At 48.8% G+C, this 14,984-nt stretch overlaps 5 protein-coding genes across 5 annotated transcripts; 2 read left to right on the forward strand and 3 right to left on the reverse strand.

The window, feature by feature from the left end:
- Positions 1-1,294: 1,294 nt before the first annotated feature.
- Positions 1,295-2,905, forward strand: FPRO_15323 (uncharacterized protein; the record flags this gene model as incomplete). The annotated part of the gene is made up of 4 exons (XM_031220369.1): positions 1,295-1,431; positions 1,481-2,069; positions 2,119-2,493; positions 2,543-2,905. The coding sequence occupies 4 exons, from the start codon at positions 1,295-1,297 to the stop codon at positions 2,903-2,905; spliced, it is 1,464 nt and encodes a 487-aa protein (XP_031086035.1).
- Positions 2,906-3,399: 494 nt separating this feature from the next.
- On the reverse strand, positions 3,400-6,460 carry FPRO_15322 (putative chitin synthase class III, family I; the record flags this gene model as incomplete). The annotated part of the gene is made up of 3 exons (XM_031220371.1): positions 3,400-3,537; positions 3,592-6,306; positions 6,377-6,460. The coding sequence occupies 3 exons, from the start codon at positions 6,458-6,460 to the stop codon at positions 3,400-3,402; spliced, it is 2,937 nt and encodes a 978-aa protein (XP_031086036.1).
- Positions 6,461-8,715: 2,255 nt separating this feature from the next.
- FPRO_15321 (uncharacterized protein) lies at positions 8,716-11,338 on the reverse strand (the record flags this gene model as incomplete). The annotated part of the gene is made up of 9 exons (XM_031220372.1): positions 8,716-8,763; positions 8,811-9,829; positions 9,877-9,919; positions 9,970-10,095; positions 10,149-10,260; positions 10,308-10,449; positions 10,497-10,530; positions 10,580-10,912; positions 10,970-11,338. 9 exons carry the CDS (start codon positions 11,336-11,338, stop codon positions 8,716-8,718), a joined length of 2,226 nt encoding a protein of 741 aa, XP_031086037.1.
- Positions 11,339-12,332: 994 nt separating this feature from the next.
- FPRO_15320 (uncharacterized protein) lies at positions 12,333-12,679 on the forward strand (the record flags this gene model as incomplete). The annotated part of the gene is made up of 2 exons (XM_031220373.1): positions 12,333-12,455; positions 12,503-12,679. 2 exons carry the CDS (start codon positions 12,333-12,335, stop codon positions 12,677-12,679), a joined length of 300 nt encoding a protein of 99 aa, XP_031086038.1.
- A 238-nt stretch (positions 12,680-12,917) lies between these two features.
- On the reverse strand, positions 12,918-13,406 carry FPRO_15319 (uncharacterized protein; the record flags this gene model as incomplete). The annotated part of the gene is made up of 1 exon (XM_031220374.1): positions 12,918-13,406. One exon carries the CDS (start codon positions 13,404-13,406, stop codon positions 12,918-12,920), a length of 489 nt encoding a protein of 162 aa, XP_031086039.1.
- Positions 13,407-14,984: the final 1,578 nt, after the last annotated feature.

Raw genomic sequence — 14,984 nt, forward strand, 5'->3', positions numbered from 1 at the left:
GAAGGTCGCTAGGTGATGTCTCTCATATCAGCGTCAACGAAGCAGTACTGTAGCGAATGAGACTCAATACAATAAGGCCTGTATATCAAGACCTTTATTATAGTCCGTGGGACTACGGGGCAATATATGTTATAGCTGTTGATTGGGCCACCTGAGGTCTTCGTCTACGCCATGACCCATTGCCAACGTATCATTCGTCACTATGGATTTTCCAACTCCGTAAACTGCACTGATAAGATACTGCTTGATATGTGTATCTGCTAGATAGTCAGATCATGTCAATTGAGCTTTGAAAACATTGTACAAAACGGCACGAGGCCATGGCACTCTTGCACTTGCAATCATGCTATGAACACTACGCCAGCTGAGGATCCTGCCTTTCGTCCATGTGGCGCGGCTCCATGATGGTATAATGTATCCATAACGTTTCTTATTACCAGAAGTTCTATTTCTATTCCATCATGCCTGTCATACTTTAGGGATCTCACAACCTTTCTTTGCTAGAGTTCAAGTCAGATTCCTACGAAGGCCCTACCAACTATCGTGGACTGCTTCAAGCCGATGCGTCTTATATAAGCAAGAAACCTCGTTTAAACAAGAAGACCATCATCAATTCATTAAAGATAGTGAAGGTTGACTGTCCAAGAGGGTGCAGGCCCAAGACAGTAACATAACAGGAAACCCGAAGATGCTATTTCGTTAAAGCCGAGTCTTTCTCAAAATGATAAGACAAAATCACTTATAGCACATGCTGCTAGGAGGGTATGACTGCTATGGGTAGTAGCATTTTCTCAAACATGATTCGCGAATTGGCGGCCATTTGTTTGCGTGCTATTAACCCCCAATCACGCAACAGGAGATAGCTGGAGTCCTCATTATAGCCGCAGCTGTTGAACTAGACAACTGCGTCTCGATGATAATTTCTTAGATTTAGCCTGTCGGAGTTTTATTTAATCATTGAAATCAATTCTATATCAACAAGTATTATTGGTTCCCCGAGACATATGGCGTTGATAAGATTGGCATGGCAACACAAGATATTGATTGATCTGAGAACTTCCCCGCTCCTCGGTCACAGAATCATGAAAAACCCAGGAGCTCTTGCGTGCTATAATGCCGTGCATGAACGCAATCACCGTGCATCTGGCGTAATTGTCCCAACCCGATTTCGGATCTGACTGCCCCGAGTCTTCCTCAGTGTCGACTGCGTTTATATCAGTCGCATAGCCTATCTCCGTTACATATTCCGATTCATCTATATTCTGTATCTCGCTTGAGCCTTATACTTTCACAAATGCCTCCTAAAATTCGACGCGTCGCTGTAATTGGAGCTGGCCCGGCTGGTGCCATTGCAACTGATGCGCTGGTCAAGGAGGGGGCGTTCGATACCATCCGGGTATTCGAACGCAGGTCTGCTGTTGGAGGAACTTGGTAATAGACATTCTCTTTCTGAAATTCAATGCATCTCACGGTCTGATAGGATTCACACGCCGCATCTACCGCCAGGAATTCCGTCCTTGGAGAGACTAATTAACGGAGAGGCTGACAAGGAGGTCACTGTTCCTGAGGATCTACCAGCGGTTACAGCAATCTCTGAGGCAGTGAATAGCCATCAACACCGATTCTCAGACACCCCGATCCACGAGAATCTTCACAGCAATATCGCGCCTGATATCATGAGTTATACTCAAGAGCCCTTTCCTAAGAAGCTCTCACAAAAGACCCTAGATGAATATGGACCAGACTCACTGTTTCGTCATCACTCTGTTGTCCGTGAATGGATAGAGGGTATATTCTCTCGCTCTGGTCATGACAAGTTGCTTGAGCTGGAAACTACAGTCGAGAGAGTCGAGAAACAGAATGGAGAGTGGGTTTTGACACTTCGAAAAGTACTTAAAGGTCGAAACTACTGGTGGATCGAGACATTCGATGCTGTAATCGTAGCATCAGGCCACTATAACGTCCCCTGGTTTCCAGAGGTCGAAGGGCTGTTGGAATTCGATCGGAGGTTTCCTGGCACGATCCAGCATAGCAAACATTTCAGAGAAGGGTCCAAGTATAGAGGAAAGGTAAGCATAATATCCGAGGTATTACATCGGACCACGCTGACGATGGAAGCGAGTTATCGTGGTTGGAGCTTCAGTCTCCTCCATCGAGATCATTCACGAGATCCTAGATGTCGCGGATGGGCAGGTCTACGCCTCCATAAGAGACCAGCCCATTCCAGCCTTTGGATGGGTTCCTTTCCAGCATCCCAACATCGCCATCAAGCCAGCCATTCAACGCTTCGATCCAGAGACTGGTCGTGTGCACTTCACCGACGGTTCATATCTTGACAACATAGATCATATTATTTATGGGACTGGTTATACCTTCAGTTTCCCCTTCATCCCTACTGTTCAGAAGCGTGTCAAGAATTCCTATCGTCGACTTCCTGGTGTATATCAGCATACGTGGAATATTGAAGACCCAACGCTGACGTTCGTGGGAATGGTAAGTCTTCTGACTTCCAACTGCTTCTTAAACTGACTTAAACTCGCAGCTTGGAGGAGGTTTCACATTCCGTGCCTACGAGTGGCAAAGCGTAGCCATCGCTCGTTTTCTTGCTGGGCGTGCGAAAGCACTGCCCTCTATCCCGGAGCAACTGGAATGGGAGCGGCAACGTGTGAATGAGAAGAGGGGAGGGAAGGATTACTACTCTATTGCGCCCGACTACGAAGGCTTCTTCGAGTACCTAAGGGGCATCGCTGGAGAACCTGCTGAAGGGACATCTGGACGCAAGTTGCCAGCATTTGATCCGCAGTGGCTGGTTATTTGGGGTGATATGGTGGCACCAAGATTGGAGAGCTGGAGACGAAAGAGAAAGGAGGCCGAGAGCAAGCTGAAAGTGAAGGCCAAGTTATAGATACTAGGTTGTATAAGTCTTGGAGATGGGAGTAGTGATCTTGTCAAGCAGGTTTCGCTAGAAGCTGACTCTCTTTACCAAGATATATGATAGTCTTCAAAGCCGACCGCGAACATACTTTCAGTAATAATTGGCTCAACCGTGGAAATAGATCAAGTGGAAAGGCAGTGAAGTTCGGGATGCTTCACGAACCCAGAGAGGTTCATGTTAGTTACAGGACTTCATCTGTGAAGAGAGTCGGCATCAAACATTTATGTGCATGCGGCTACGATCATGAATACAAAAATATGGATTAGATTAAGAGCCTGAAAGCAATGTAGCTCTGATGTGCAACGCCGGTAAGTAATAGTCGTTGCATGCCACTATTAACTCAAAGCCATCCCATTCCAACATCCTAAAACTCTCAGAAAGAAGCATCACTCCGAAATTTTCTCCTGTAACCCCAAGAATATATAGTTCATGGACACATTTCACCCAACAAACACCTCCCCGGTTTACCGTCTCGCAAAGCAGCACATGATGCCGGTTCGTCCAATGAACCAGAGGAAGCCGAAGAAGCGTACAATAGACAGCACAGCTGTCGAGTAAAGAAGAACACGGAAATATGTAGGCGTACGGACGTCTGATGCTTTCTGAGCGGGGTGTTAGTATGTTGTAGAAGACGAGAGAGAGAGAGAGAGGCTTACTGAGACGCCGAGTGTGATGAAATCGTCTGTTGTGACGACGACGATAAGAACAATGTTGCAGAGAAGCCAGAGAATAACAAGACCAGTTCGGAAAGACTTGTACGAATCTTCGACGTCCTTCTTCTCCGGCTTTTCTTCTGCCATTTCGCTCATGGGTGCGAGAGCCCGCCAGACGACCTTCTCGAACTTGCTGTCGATGTCTTCCTGTTCCTGCTCAATTTCTTCAACCACAGCTTCCTTGCCCTTCTCGTCCTTGACAATCATGGCTGAAGGCAGAGCTTCGGCAGTATCAGAGCCCTTCGTTCCCCACGACACATCGTGCCAGTTGTTGAAGGCGTAGACCATCAGGATGTTGATGTAAGTTGACATGAGGACGAGATACTGAGGGAATGAGTGGAACATGTGCCATGGGTCGAGGTACAGGAAGGACGCGATGTAGTTGAGACCGTAAATGGTGAAGAGGGCAATAATGATCAGACCCGCGACTCCAGTATCGCTCCCGAAGAAACTATCAAAGAAGGCTTTACCGGACGCGAAGGAGATCTGGTCCTCAATGGGCGTTCCAGTGAAAGCTCGGTACACAAGATAACCGGTCAAGACGAGGAGATACAGCTGGATGAGACCGAAGACCATGAAAGAGAGGACGTAAGTGTATTGTGCGCCCTTAGGTCTGTTTCCGAGAGCGAGGACGAATTGAAGGACGAGGAAGGCGATGTATATGTATTTGATCAAGACGTTGACAATCGGCGTGGCTGTATCGCCAAACGGCCAACCATGGTATCCCGAGAGAACCTGGGGCGTTCCGACGAGCTTCATGATGATGGTCGTGGTGAGGTAGAAAGACGCGAGTGAGAACCAGGAGAAGGTGACATTGACCAAGTTATACACGAACTGGATGTGCAGGAAAAAGAGACGAATAAGGTTATGCCCTGATCCATACATTCGGCCAAAGTGCATGAGGGAATAGAGCGACATGGCGAAAGATCCGTTGAGCCATCGACGTCGCTGGCCGATAAACTCAGCAGCGCCTTCGGGAACATCAGTCTCGCCCTTGGAGGCCTTGATGTAGCTGAGATGCCACTTTTGACTGGCCTTTGCGACTAACTCGAAGCAGAGAATTCGATCCTCGGCAAGGAACATGTTCTTTTTGAAGATATTCATGCCGTCTATACCCTTCTTGCCCAATGACTTGGAGAGTGTATGGTCGCCGTGAAAGTACTGCTCCAGAGGTCTTCCCATGATAGCGCGGAAGCGATACGCCGAGAAAGCACCAGGCAAAACACTAACGTATCCAAAGGCACTCTCGAGCGGTTTATCGAGGACGTTGGAGATCTTGTACTCGAAATTCTGCACCGCGACGAGCGGATTGAGAAGCATCTTTCCACCCTTGCCAAGCATGACGTGGATCTCTCCACAGGCGCCGCCGAGATCACGATCGTTGTAGAAGCCCTCCCAGAGGGACAACAGGGCGCGCGGGCCGGGCTTCGTTCCGGCATCAATGAGAATGGCGACCTCCGGGTTAAGAATGCGGCCAAAGGCATTGAAGAGCCAGCGATGCGAATTGATCTTCTTGCTGTTCTTCTGCTTGAGGCAGAAGATGAATTGTACGGGAGGCAGATTGCGATGAGGCTTGTCGGGATCGGGACGGACGAGCTGTTGATCGGGCGTTACGGAGACTTGGCTGGTATACTCGAAAATATGGGCGACGGTTTCTTTGCCGTTGACGTCCTTTTTGAGAACGCCATCTTGATAGATACCAACTGTCGCGAGCACGTCGAAAACGTTCTTGTCGACCTTGTCGAGACCGTCAAAGACGAGACAAACGACGATCTTCTGCCACGCGGGGCCGCCCTTGTTCCAGAACTTGGAGCGCTTGAGGTTCACAATGTCCCGAATGTTCTGCATCGTTCCGTGGAGGGTACGTGCAAGTAGCACCTTGTCCTCGTTGTAATAGGTGATGGCGATGAGCAGCTCTGTATGACGGTTGTACATCTTGGGCCGGAGGTTAAAGCCGTTTCGCAGGGTGAAATCGTTGGGGTCGCATGTAGCAGCTGTGTACCGCATCTTTGTGAACTCCTCCTCCATGCTTCCGGGCCCGTTTCGGTATCGCGGTTCGACGGCGTTCTTGATGGCGCTGGGCACGGGATAGTCGATGCTGAGGACGGAGCCCTGAACGAGCTTGACCTTACGGGTCTTTGAGCGGCCGAGGCCACCTGCGAGCTGATTCTGCTGCTGTCGCATCATCCAGCTCTCGTCGACGTCGAATTCCTGGTACGTTGAGTCGGGGCGCCCGTGGGCAAAGTCTGGAACAGAAAGAGCCTCGCCATTCTGGCCCCAATCTTGCATCGTAGGCGCGCGGTGCATGACGGAGAGACGAGACTCTGCCAAACGTGAAGCTTCGACATCGTACTCAGGCTCTGGGTATTCGTAGCCCGGAGACCCAGGCATGCGACCGTGCTGATCAGCAGGGTAATGCCCAAAAGCACCGGGTCCATAGCTGTTGTGGCCAAAACTGTGGCCATCGAAGCTGTTCTGGCCTACGCTGCCTTGGTATGAACTGTGTAGGAGATCTCGGCTCGACTCGTTCTGCTCGGGGACGGGTCGTTGTGCGCCCAGCGAAGGAGGGGGAGACAATTGGTCGTAGTCTGGTTCGTAAGGATTGCTCACAGGAGAAACACGAGCGGCGGCTGTTTCGTCAGATTCGCGAAAGTGGTACTGCAGAGAAAGAGCAAGATTAGATCGCTGTGTGATTGTGTTGGAGTCACTGTTGAGAGAGCTAACTTACAGCTTGGCCAGCCGGTAAATCTTGCATTTCCCGTGGCGCATCATAGTTTGGGCCGTTATCTTGGCCTGGCGGATTAAAACCCATGATTGTGTTCTTCTTTCTCAACCCTCAGTCCAAAAAAAAGACGCCAAAAAATAACAGAGCCAGCGAGAGTTATTATGTGCGACAATATTCGTGATCCTCTGCTTCTTTTTACCAAAAAAAAAACAATCCCCAGGTAAATTTGCCGATTATGACATGCGATAAGATGAGCTCGCTATCGGAAGTGCCGGGCTGTGATGCAATGCGGCGCCTAAAACGGGAATTAAACGAGGGACGGTAAGAAAAAAAATGGTATTACGATGGACGGAGTAAACCCTCTTTTCGTCAAGATATGATACCGACTTTTGTTACGCGATACAAAAAACGAGAGGATATTCTGTGATAGACACAAAAAGAAGGGAGAGGGAAGAAAGAAGGGGAAAAATCAGGTGAAAAAAACTGGACAGAGCTTGCTAGAGGGGGCGTGCTACAGTCAGTACAGTACAGTACGTCGACACAGGTCAACTTGCTTTGTGAAGCTTAGAAAAACACAGTGAGAACTGGACGGGCATGGATCCAATCCTTGCTGGGTCCAGAGAGATCGACCTCTGCCGCGTAACTAGTGTCTCCATATTATGCCAGCTTTTGCAGAATTGGTTGGTCCATGTTTGTGGTCTGTGACGTAGAGTCTCTCATCATGCTAATCCTGTCAGCCAAAAAGTCAGAAGAGGCGAGAGAGGGCGATGCTACTATTTTTGGGAGGGTGACACATGGGCACAAGCCTCGTATACACGCAATTCTCTGCTGCGTCTACCCATTGTCATGCAATCCCATGCTATTTCTGATGCGTCTTCTTCGAAGAAAAGTCTTTCAGAGGCATCCATATTTGATCGTGGCTTATTCTCGATTTAACGGGCCGTTATGTCAAAAGAAAACAAGGCGCCTTTTTTAATTTTAGGCCTGGCTTGGAGCGTTACAAGTAGAAACATGACCCGCCCCACCCACTGCTCCGTCCAATGTAGGTACAGCACGCTACAGCGGACTACGGGGACTTACAGCACAGTATCGCCCGATGACAGCACAGTAGGTACCCCATGGGAAGCAGGGAGCATGGATGTCACTCGTATCTGAATGTTTCTTAAAAATAGAAAAGACAGGAAAACTCAAATGTCGGGGGCCAGATTGAGTCCGAGATTGATTGAATTAACGTTACCCGTGGTCCTTGATTGAGATCCAGCATCTGTTCGTTCACTGACTGTTGAGATCCAGTGGACTTTGGCTACACCAAAACCGCTATAGCCTCCCCTGTCATCTTGTTAGTGCACTGACGCCATCATTTTCCTGTTTTTTCCCCTGCATTTTAACAATTCCGCATAAACAACCAAGTCCCGAAAAGAGAACAAAAAAGAAACCTCAAACAGGGAAAAACAAAGGAATCAGAGTGAATGTAACTTCAGTCACCCTATTCAGAGGTCGTTTGATGTCTGGTCAAATGCTCACAGATATCATCTGCCATAATGACGCCACTCCGGCAATTCGGATCCTTTTCATGTTTTTTTAGGCGACGCTGTCGTGACTTGACTTGACTTGACTTGACTTGACTTGACTGGACTTGACATGGGATGGAAAATAGCGCACCCCGACCGACCTTCAGTTAGCTTCTAGAACAAATCATCGGTCTGCCCGTTTCAAAAACAAACTCCGTCGTCTTTTGAATGCGCGTTTGGGCTGCTACACGAGGTCCCTGCCAATATCGCACGATGGGACAGTGCACCCTTGCATTGCTCATCTCGTTTTCCGTCAAGTGCAAAGACCATGTCAGCCCTGCTAAGAAATTGGTCAAACAGTCCACAAACAGGGCTAAGATGGACGTTGAGAATGCGCTTCCACGGGCCAAATCGATCGCGCGACGTAAAACGGCCAAAGCGACACTTGTTCTCGGGTTTGCTCCGGTCATTGGAGGTGGTCACGTGTTAATTTGGTACTCTTGTCCTGACGCGTGTCATTTCCACTCCAGCCCCATCTTGTTGAGTTGCCAAATCATGCTGTTGTATTCGCATCTGTTTTATTATGCGTGATACGAACCCGATCTTGTTGTACATGCGACCTCAATTATGTGCGCAACACAAGATCCATTCCACATCATGTACAATGCGTCCCGATATCGTCAAAGCCCCAAGATTCCCATTTTTCCATCATTCAGTACCCCGACAGGGAACATCAACGCCTGATCGATTCCAGTTAACACCACTTGCAAATAACACCGTCCCGGGGAGCGCCACAGATCACAGACTGAAGCAGCGTAGTTACAACACTCATCATTCGTCCTTTTCGTGGCAAGCCTTCTTGAACTCCTTCAAAATTGCCTATAGAATTGTCAGTATCATTCGTCACCATGGACAGTCGCACGTACATCGAAATCGTGATCTGCCATTGACATGAACGCTGGAGACCTGTCCAACTTCAACTTGCCAACACGCGGGCTCTTGATCCCAAACGCAATCCTCGCCAGAAAACGCGCATCATCTCGGATGTCTGTTGATATCAGTACCTTATTGATCGCTGCTCTGTCAACCTGCTTGGGCGACGACGGGGGCAGCTTCACGGCTGCGCCTTTGAGACAGAACGTGCAGTGCCCGCACTTCTTCTTGCTATCGGGAAGATCCATGCCGAAGTGCTGTGCGATGGAGAGGCCGAAGCATTTTGAAGCTGTGACGAAATAGGTGACATCCTTAAGTCTATCAAGAGCTTGCTTCTCGCGCCTCTTAAGGTCGTCGTAGAGCTTGTCTGTGAGATCGTCGATTGCTGTGTCTGTCTTTGGTAGCTTGCCCATCACTTTGTACTTCTGCTCGACTCCTCCGACGGTGAGGATAATAGCTCCGCTGTTGTTGAGATCATTGAGGAGGTTGATGATCTCGTTCCGTCGTAAACCCTCATCGTTGGCGACCTTAGTTGGGTCAATCGAGTGGAATTTCTTGGCCTTCTTGGCATGCTTCAGAATGGCTTTGCTTTCGGGTGTGTTCATGCTCTTGAGACGGGGGTAGTATTGCCCATGTGCTTCGAACTTGTAAGAACTGTACTCTGGCGTTGTCGCGCGGATGAGATCGAATCTGAGCTCCAGCGCAGCATAGATGACACTCAGGGGACTCATGCGGATGTCGAATTGCGATGACTGATGGTAGTGACTGACTTTGAAGGTTTCGCCGGGCGGAAGTTTGACAACATCGCCATCGAATATTTCTTTGAGGAGGTTGCGCAACGAGTTGCGGGACGGTAGGTCTCCACGCGCAAAGTTCTCTTTGATCCAAAAGTCTTCTCGGCAGAGGTAGAGCATGCAATAGCTTGGCTTGCCGTCACGACCGGCACGACCGACTTGTTGGCAGTACTCCTCGACGGTACTCGGGATATCCCAGTGGATGATGTTTCGGATATCTGCACTCGTCAGTCATATGATCACAGAGGCGACCGCGTCAACCAACCTGACTTGTCGATACCCATGCCAAATGCAATGGTTGCAACTACCTAGGCCGTTGTCAGTACTGTGTTCCAGCCTCGGATCCAGACAAGCCCACCGTTTGGATTCTGGAGCTCATGAAATCATCTTGAATCAGTCTCTTCTCATCAACTTTCATACCGGCGTGGAAGTGGGCGGCGGGGACCCCCTGCTTCGAGAGATGTGCCGCCAGTTCTTCGGCTTGCTATGTGAAGTATCAGCGTTGGAAATCACAGTCGGGTACAAGGACTGAGCAACCTTTTGGAGAGTCGTATAGATGAGTGTCGAGCCGGGGTGCGTTTTCAAGAACTTGAACAGAAGCTCATACTTGTCGTCCTTGGCCTTAACAGCCTCGGCTTCGAGTCGAAGACTGGGGGTGTCAGTGAAATTCTCAGGGTATATAGCGTAAGAACCTACTTGGGGCGGTACACTGATGTTCTGAAAACACCTTCGTCGGAAATGTCGAAGGCTTGGCAGATGTCTTTGATGACAGGTGGTGTAGCGGTGGCTGTCAGGCAGATGACTCGCTCGGCCTTGATCTCCTGAACGAACCGGGCAACTATCTTGAGTCAGCGTGGGTCATTCAGCTGGTGCAATGATACAAACCCTTCAGATAGTCAGGGCGAAAAGAATGTCCCCACTGTATCAAGGTCAGGAAATGTGCTACAGTCAACGGAAGAGGGACATACCTCTGAGATGCAGTGGGCTTCGTCCACGCCAATCATTCTAACTCCTCCCTTGACCCGCTTCATCGTCTCAACGAAACCTTCGTTGTTGAGGCGCTCGGGAGCGCAATATAGTAGACGTAGCTGTCCCTCTCGCAGATCCTTGTTGACCTTCTGAATTTCATCCCAGCTTTTCGTGGAGTCCATGCACTCCGCTGCGATGCCTCTCCGCTTGAGCGCATCAACTTGGTCCTTCATCAGAGCAATGAGAGGCGAAACGACGATAGTGATACCCGAGTCATTGGTCTGTCGTTCTTTGGTCTGGCGGTCCATTTCTGGAAACGCGATGGCAGGGATCTGCTTGTGTCAGTATGGGAGATCGGCTGATGTTGGGACGAGAGAGTTGAAACGAACCTGGTAGCAAAGCGACTTTCCGGCGCCTGTCGGAAAGACCGCAAGTGCATTCTCTCCATCGAGAAGTCTGGCGATTGTAGCCTCTTGCTCATGGCGAAACTCTTTGTAGCCAAATTTGTCGGCCAACAGCTTTCGCGCAAGCTGAATTCGTTGTGTCTCGCCAAGTCGGCAATTGGAACTACCGAGGGGCCCATGTCGCGCCTTTTTAGCAGGTGCTTGATCTTGAACATCATTCTCATTGTCTCTGCTATGCTTCTTAATGGGATTCATCAGTCCCGCCTCTTCGAGTTCGTCAAAAATGAGGTCATCTTCATCAACATCGTCAAAGAGAGCGTCTCCAGAGTCGAAGTCCTCGTCGGACAGGTCCATTCTGTGATCCGATACGCCCGGATGAAATAATAGAAACAGAACTTCTGAAACAATGTCGCGTGAAACAAGATTGTGAACAGGCGACCAGTGATGCTGAGAGAAATCTTGTTAATTGGTGGCAATTAACTCCAGAGGTGCCTCAGGGGACGCGTGCTGACAGTTACGCGGTGACGCCTGATCACGTGGCCCGTTGTTTGCGAGGAAGGTAGGGTGGGGCAGTTACTCTTTGCCCAATGACAGAAATAGACGATAGGGCGCTAGCTGGAGGTGTTACAGCTTGTGCTTAATTTGGAGATGAAATTATCTCACCTGCTCCATTAATTTCTCCGCCAAATGCACGTACCCTACATCGCCGCTTTCTTTCAACTTTCTCGTCCCTTTTCTTATCGCTCGAGTCGAGGTGACCCCGTGATAATGCAGTCCTTTTTTTCAATCTGAATTTGGTGGTAAAAGAAGAGCATAGTCGAGTTGATCGGAGATTGTGTTTATAGTCTTGTGTTGAAATGGATTGAGAGTACGATAAAAGTCTGCCTACTAATCTTTTTCGCACCAAGACACGTCGTTCCAGCACAATACAACACCACCACCTTTTCACACACAAAGGATTGAAATTCCCGGAACATTTATCCTCCTCGCGCATCAAAAGCCCCAATTTGATCGACAACGTTTCTCGTTCCCAATGGCTACACACTGTGGGGAAGCATGAAAACGCTACGTCATAGATGCGAAGTCATGACATTGATAGGATGAGACGATCATGACAGTCCGAGGAAAGGTAATCTAAAGGTTGCGATGTCTTAATTCTTACTTTATTATCCAGAATCTCAACGCCATCCTTACATGAACATCCGTGGTGTTGTCATTTAACTACTCGTCCTTCAACATACAGATATAAGAACAGCCGTCTAAACGCCAAGAGCCTCATCTCTCGCCAGGCAAAGAGAAGAATACCTTATTCTTTACTTCTGCCAATCAATTATTGCCAACCTTGAAAATGTCGGGTTATGCGCAGAACGAGCGTGGCCAGGGCATGTCTCACGCCACAGCTCCCTCGAAGCTCTCTGAAGGTGTTCAGCGACAAATGCCCAAGAGTCTTGAACATGCTCTTCCTGAATCTGTACGTGTTTTACAAGCAGTCCAAAATGATTGTGTCTAACGTTTCAGATTCACCCCACTGAGTCTACGCCTGGCTCATCTGGCGGCATCTCATATGCGAAGGGCGGGGAGGCATCCCTGTTACCACAAAAGGTGCAGGAAAGTTTGCCTGAAGGGGTCAAGAGAGCCATTCCCAATGCTATCCATGATACTGGAGACAAAGTCGATTCGAACGACAGGCACTGAAGCGGTGACTGGGTTTGCGGTCTGGTATTTTGCAAGATGCTCAACATCACGGGGAGGTAATGAGGTGTATAAACGTGAGGAGAAACTAATTTTATTGCAATTTCCTAATTCTTTGCTTGCGACATGCTAAAGCTTGTAGGGGGGATTATTAAAACATGAGTCGAGATGTTATACATGGGTGATGTGAAGTCCTGGTTCAACAGCATATGAGGTTTGACAACCATGCAACCCCATTGACCTACAAATACAAAAAGAGGCCAGTTGCCAGAATGACTACTGCCGTGATACCATGGTTAATGCTGGCACTGACAGCCTGCTCTTCTGCTTCTCCTTGAACATACTCCTTATTCGCAAACTGCCGCACAATAACAGCATCACCAACTCCGACAAAGGTACCGAGCATGAAGCAGATTCCCATGCACTTCTTCGTAACCGCCGCAGCTAACGGGCTCACTTGACAGATCGGGGAGAATTGCCAGAACGCATAGAGACCAAGAGTGCTGAGACCTGTACCGATGTTTCGTAGTCCAGTCGCGTAGATGAGAGATTTCTGGAAAGCTTCGAACTGAGACGAAGAGGTGTTCTCAGTAGCTGGAGCGTGAAGACCAAAGAGGCGCATGGCATTGTAGGGAGACACGAAGCTGTAGATTCCAATGCTCGTGCTGGTTACTCCGAAGAGGAGGGGAAATGCCGTGACGACAGTCGTGGTGGTAATATCAGCTGCCATGATGATTGAGCTGTTGACACAAATGTGATTTGTTCAGATAGATTCGTGACAAGGTATTGGATTGCCTGACTTTGACAGAAGAGATGGTAGAATAGGATTTGTGATTGAAGAGATGACGATCACGACAGTGACGTAGGAGGTTGACTTGGCGATCCGCTCTTGTTGATGCATATTCTGTGTAAATCGCTAATATTAGCTTGGTGGGTGGACTCCGCACCAAAAGAAGCGCCGTCAACGGCGCTATGTGAGCATGGTTGCAGTGTCTCAGGGTTGGACGCTTAGGTCAATAGCACGAAGAAAATTTGAGACAAATCTTGTAAATTTCTCGTGGAGAATTGCTTTATTCGGGCTATGGCGGGAAGTGATGCCACGAGGGTTCTATCTAAGCTGTTGCCGCACAATCATTGTAACTTAAGATATAACTATATCATCTTGGAATGCACCAAAGCAAAAGTCCTAAGTGATCTGTGTGCCAAGAGCGAAAGGTATCAGTCCATGAATGCAGCTTTCGGAAGATTCTTGAGCCTTATGTAAATTCCTGTGAGTTTTGTTCTGACCGAGAATCCTCTGGCCGGGTTTGGAGAAGCTTCTTATCTGCCAGATAAAGGCCCTGCGTTTATTTAGAATGCATATTTGTTACCTATCTCTACCTCAAGCTGGGTCTTTCCCTGGACTGGTCTTAGACACGAAGAAGAGTAGAGCTAGTGGCCGAGCTCTGTTCGAGGACACTATGCCAAGGGAATGGGCTTTTTAAACGTAGAAAACCATCTCGCTAAGCTTCCCCTCTAAGAAGTGATATAAGAAAGTTAGCGCGATACGAGTAAGAGGTCGGTTCATGGAATGACTGTAATACTCGTCACCAAGTTTCGACGAACTCTCTACCGTATATACAAGGCTGGGGCGTTAAACGAAACCTTGAAACCCAGCATCGTATCATGAAGCCCCTTATCATGGAGAAATGGCAACACCTTACTCCAAGGGTGAGGTTCATTCGTGCGCGCTACACCTCTAGTCTCGAACATCCGCACTGAACAGCCGCCCAGGAACAATCCCCGTTCGCCGATTCCCAAGATTCAATTGCGTCTGCCTAAAAGCCTCTAATTTGCTGGGATACGATAGCGGCACCGAGTTCTGCAGGTCAGCACAGACAAAATCACGAACCCCTGGAGTGTTTCCGAGGCTAAGGGCGACGGCTGCGTGCTAAGAAAGCATGTGAGCCATGGATTGACAGGGCTATTCATTGAGACAAGCTTGCGAGACCGCGCCATCACATGCCGTAAGAAATATGATTGCGTAGTTATACGAGTATGAGAAGGCATCGTTGTTTGACCAACGGTGCAGTACAGTGATGTGGAACCGGCAGTTGAGATAGTTGTTTAAGAGACTTCGCGACGGGCCGAGTTGCTGTTACAGAGTTGGTGTTAATATCCTTGAGAAGCCTGAAAATTGGAGTAGGGTCGGACTATCCAGGTATTCATGGCCAAGACCATTCAATTGATCAAAGGTATGGTAGAGTTGATGCTGAATCTATCCGCGTTCTCGCATTGCCCAACAGGATCGTGTTCGCACTGACCTTCG

Source organism: Fusarium proliferatum (genome assembly GCF_900067095.1).
Source record: "Fusarium proliferatum ET1 genome assembly, contig: FPRO_scaffold009, whole genome shotgun sequence".
In the NCBI taxonomy this organism is placed as follows: domain Eukaryota; kingdom Fungi; phylum Ascomycota; class Sordariomycetes; order Hypocreales; family Nectriaceae; genus Fusarium; species Fusarium proliferatum.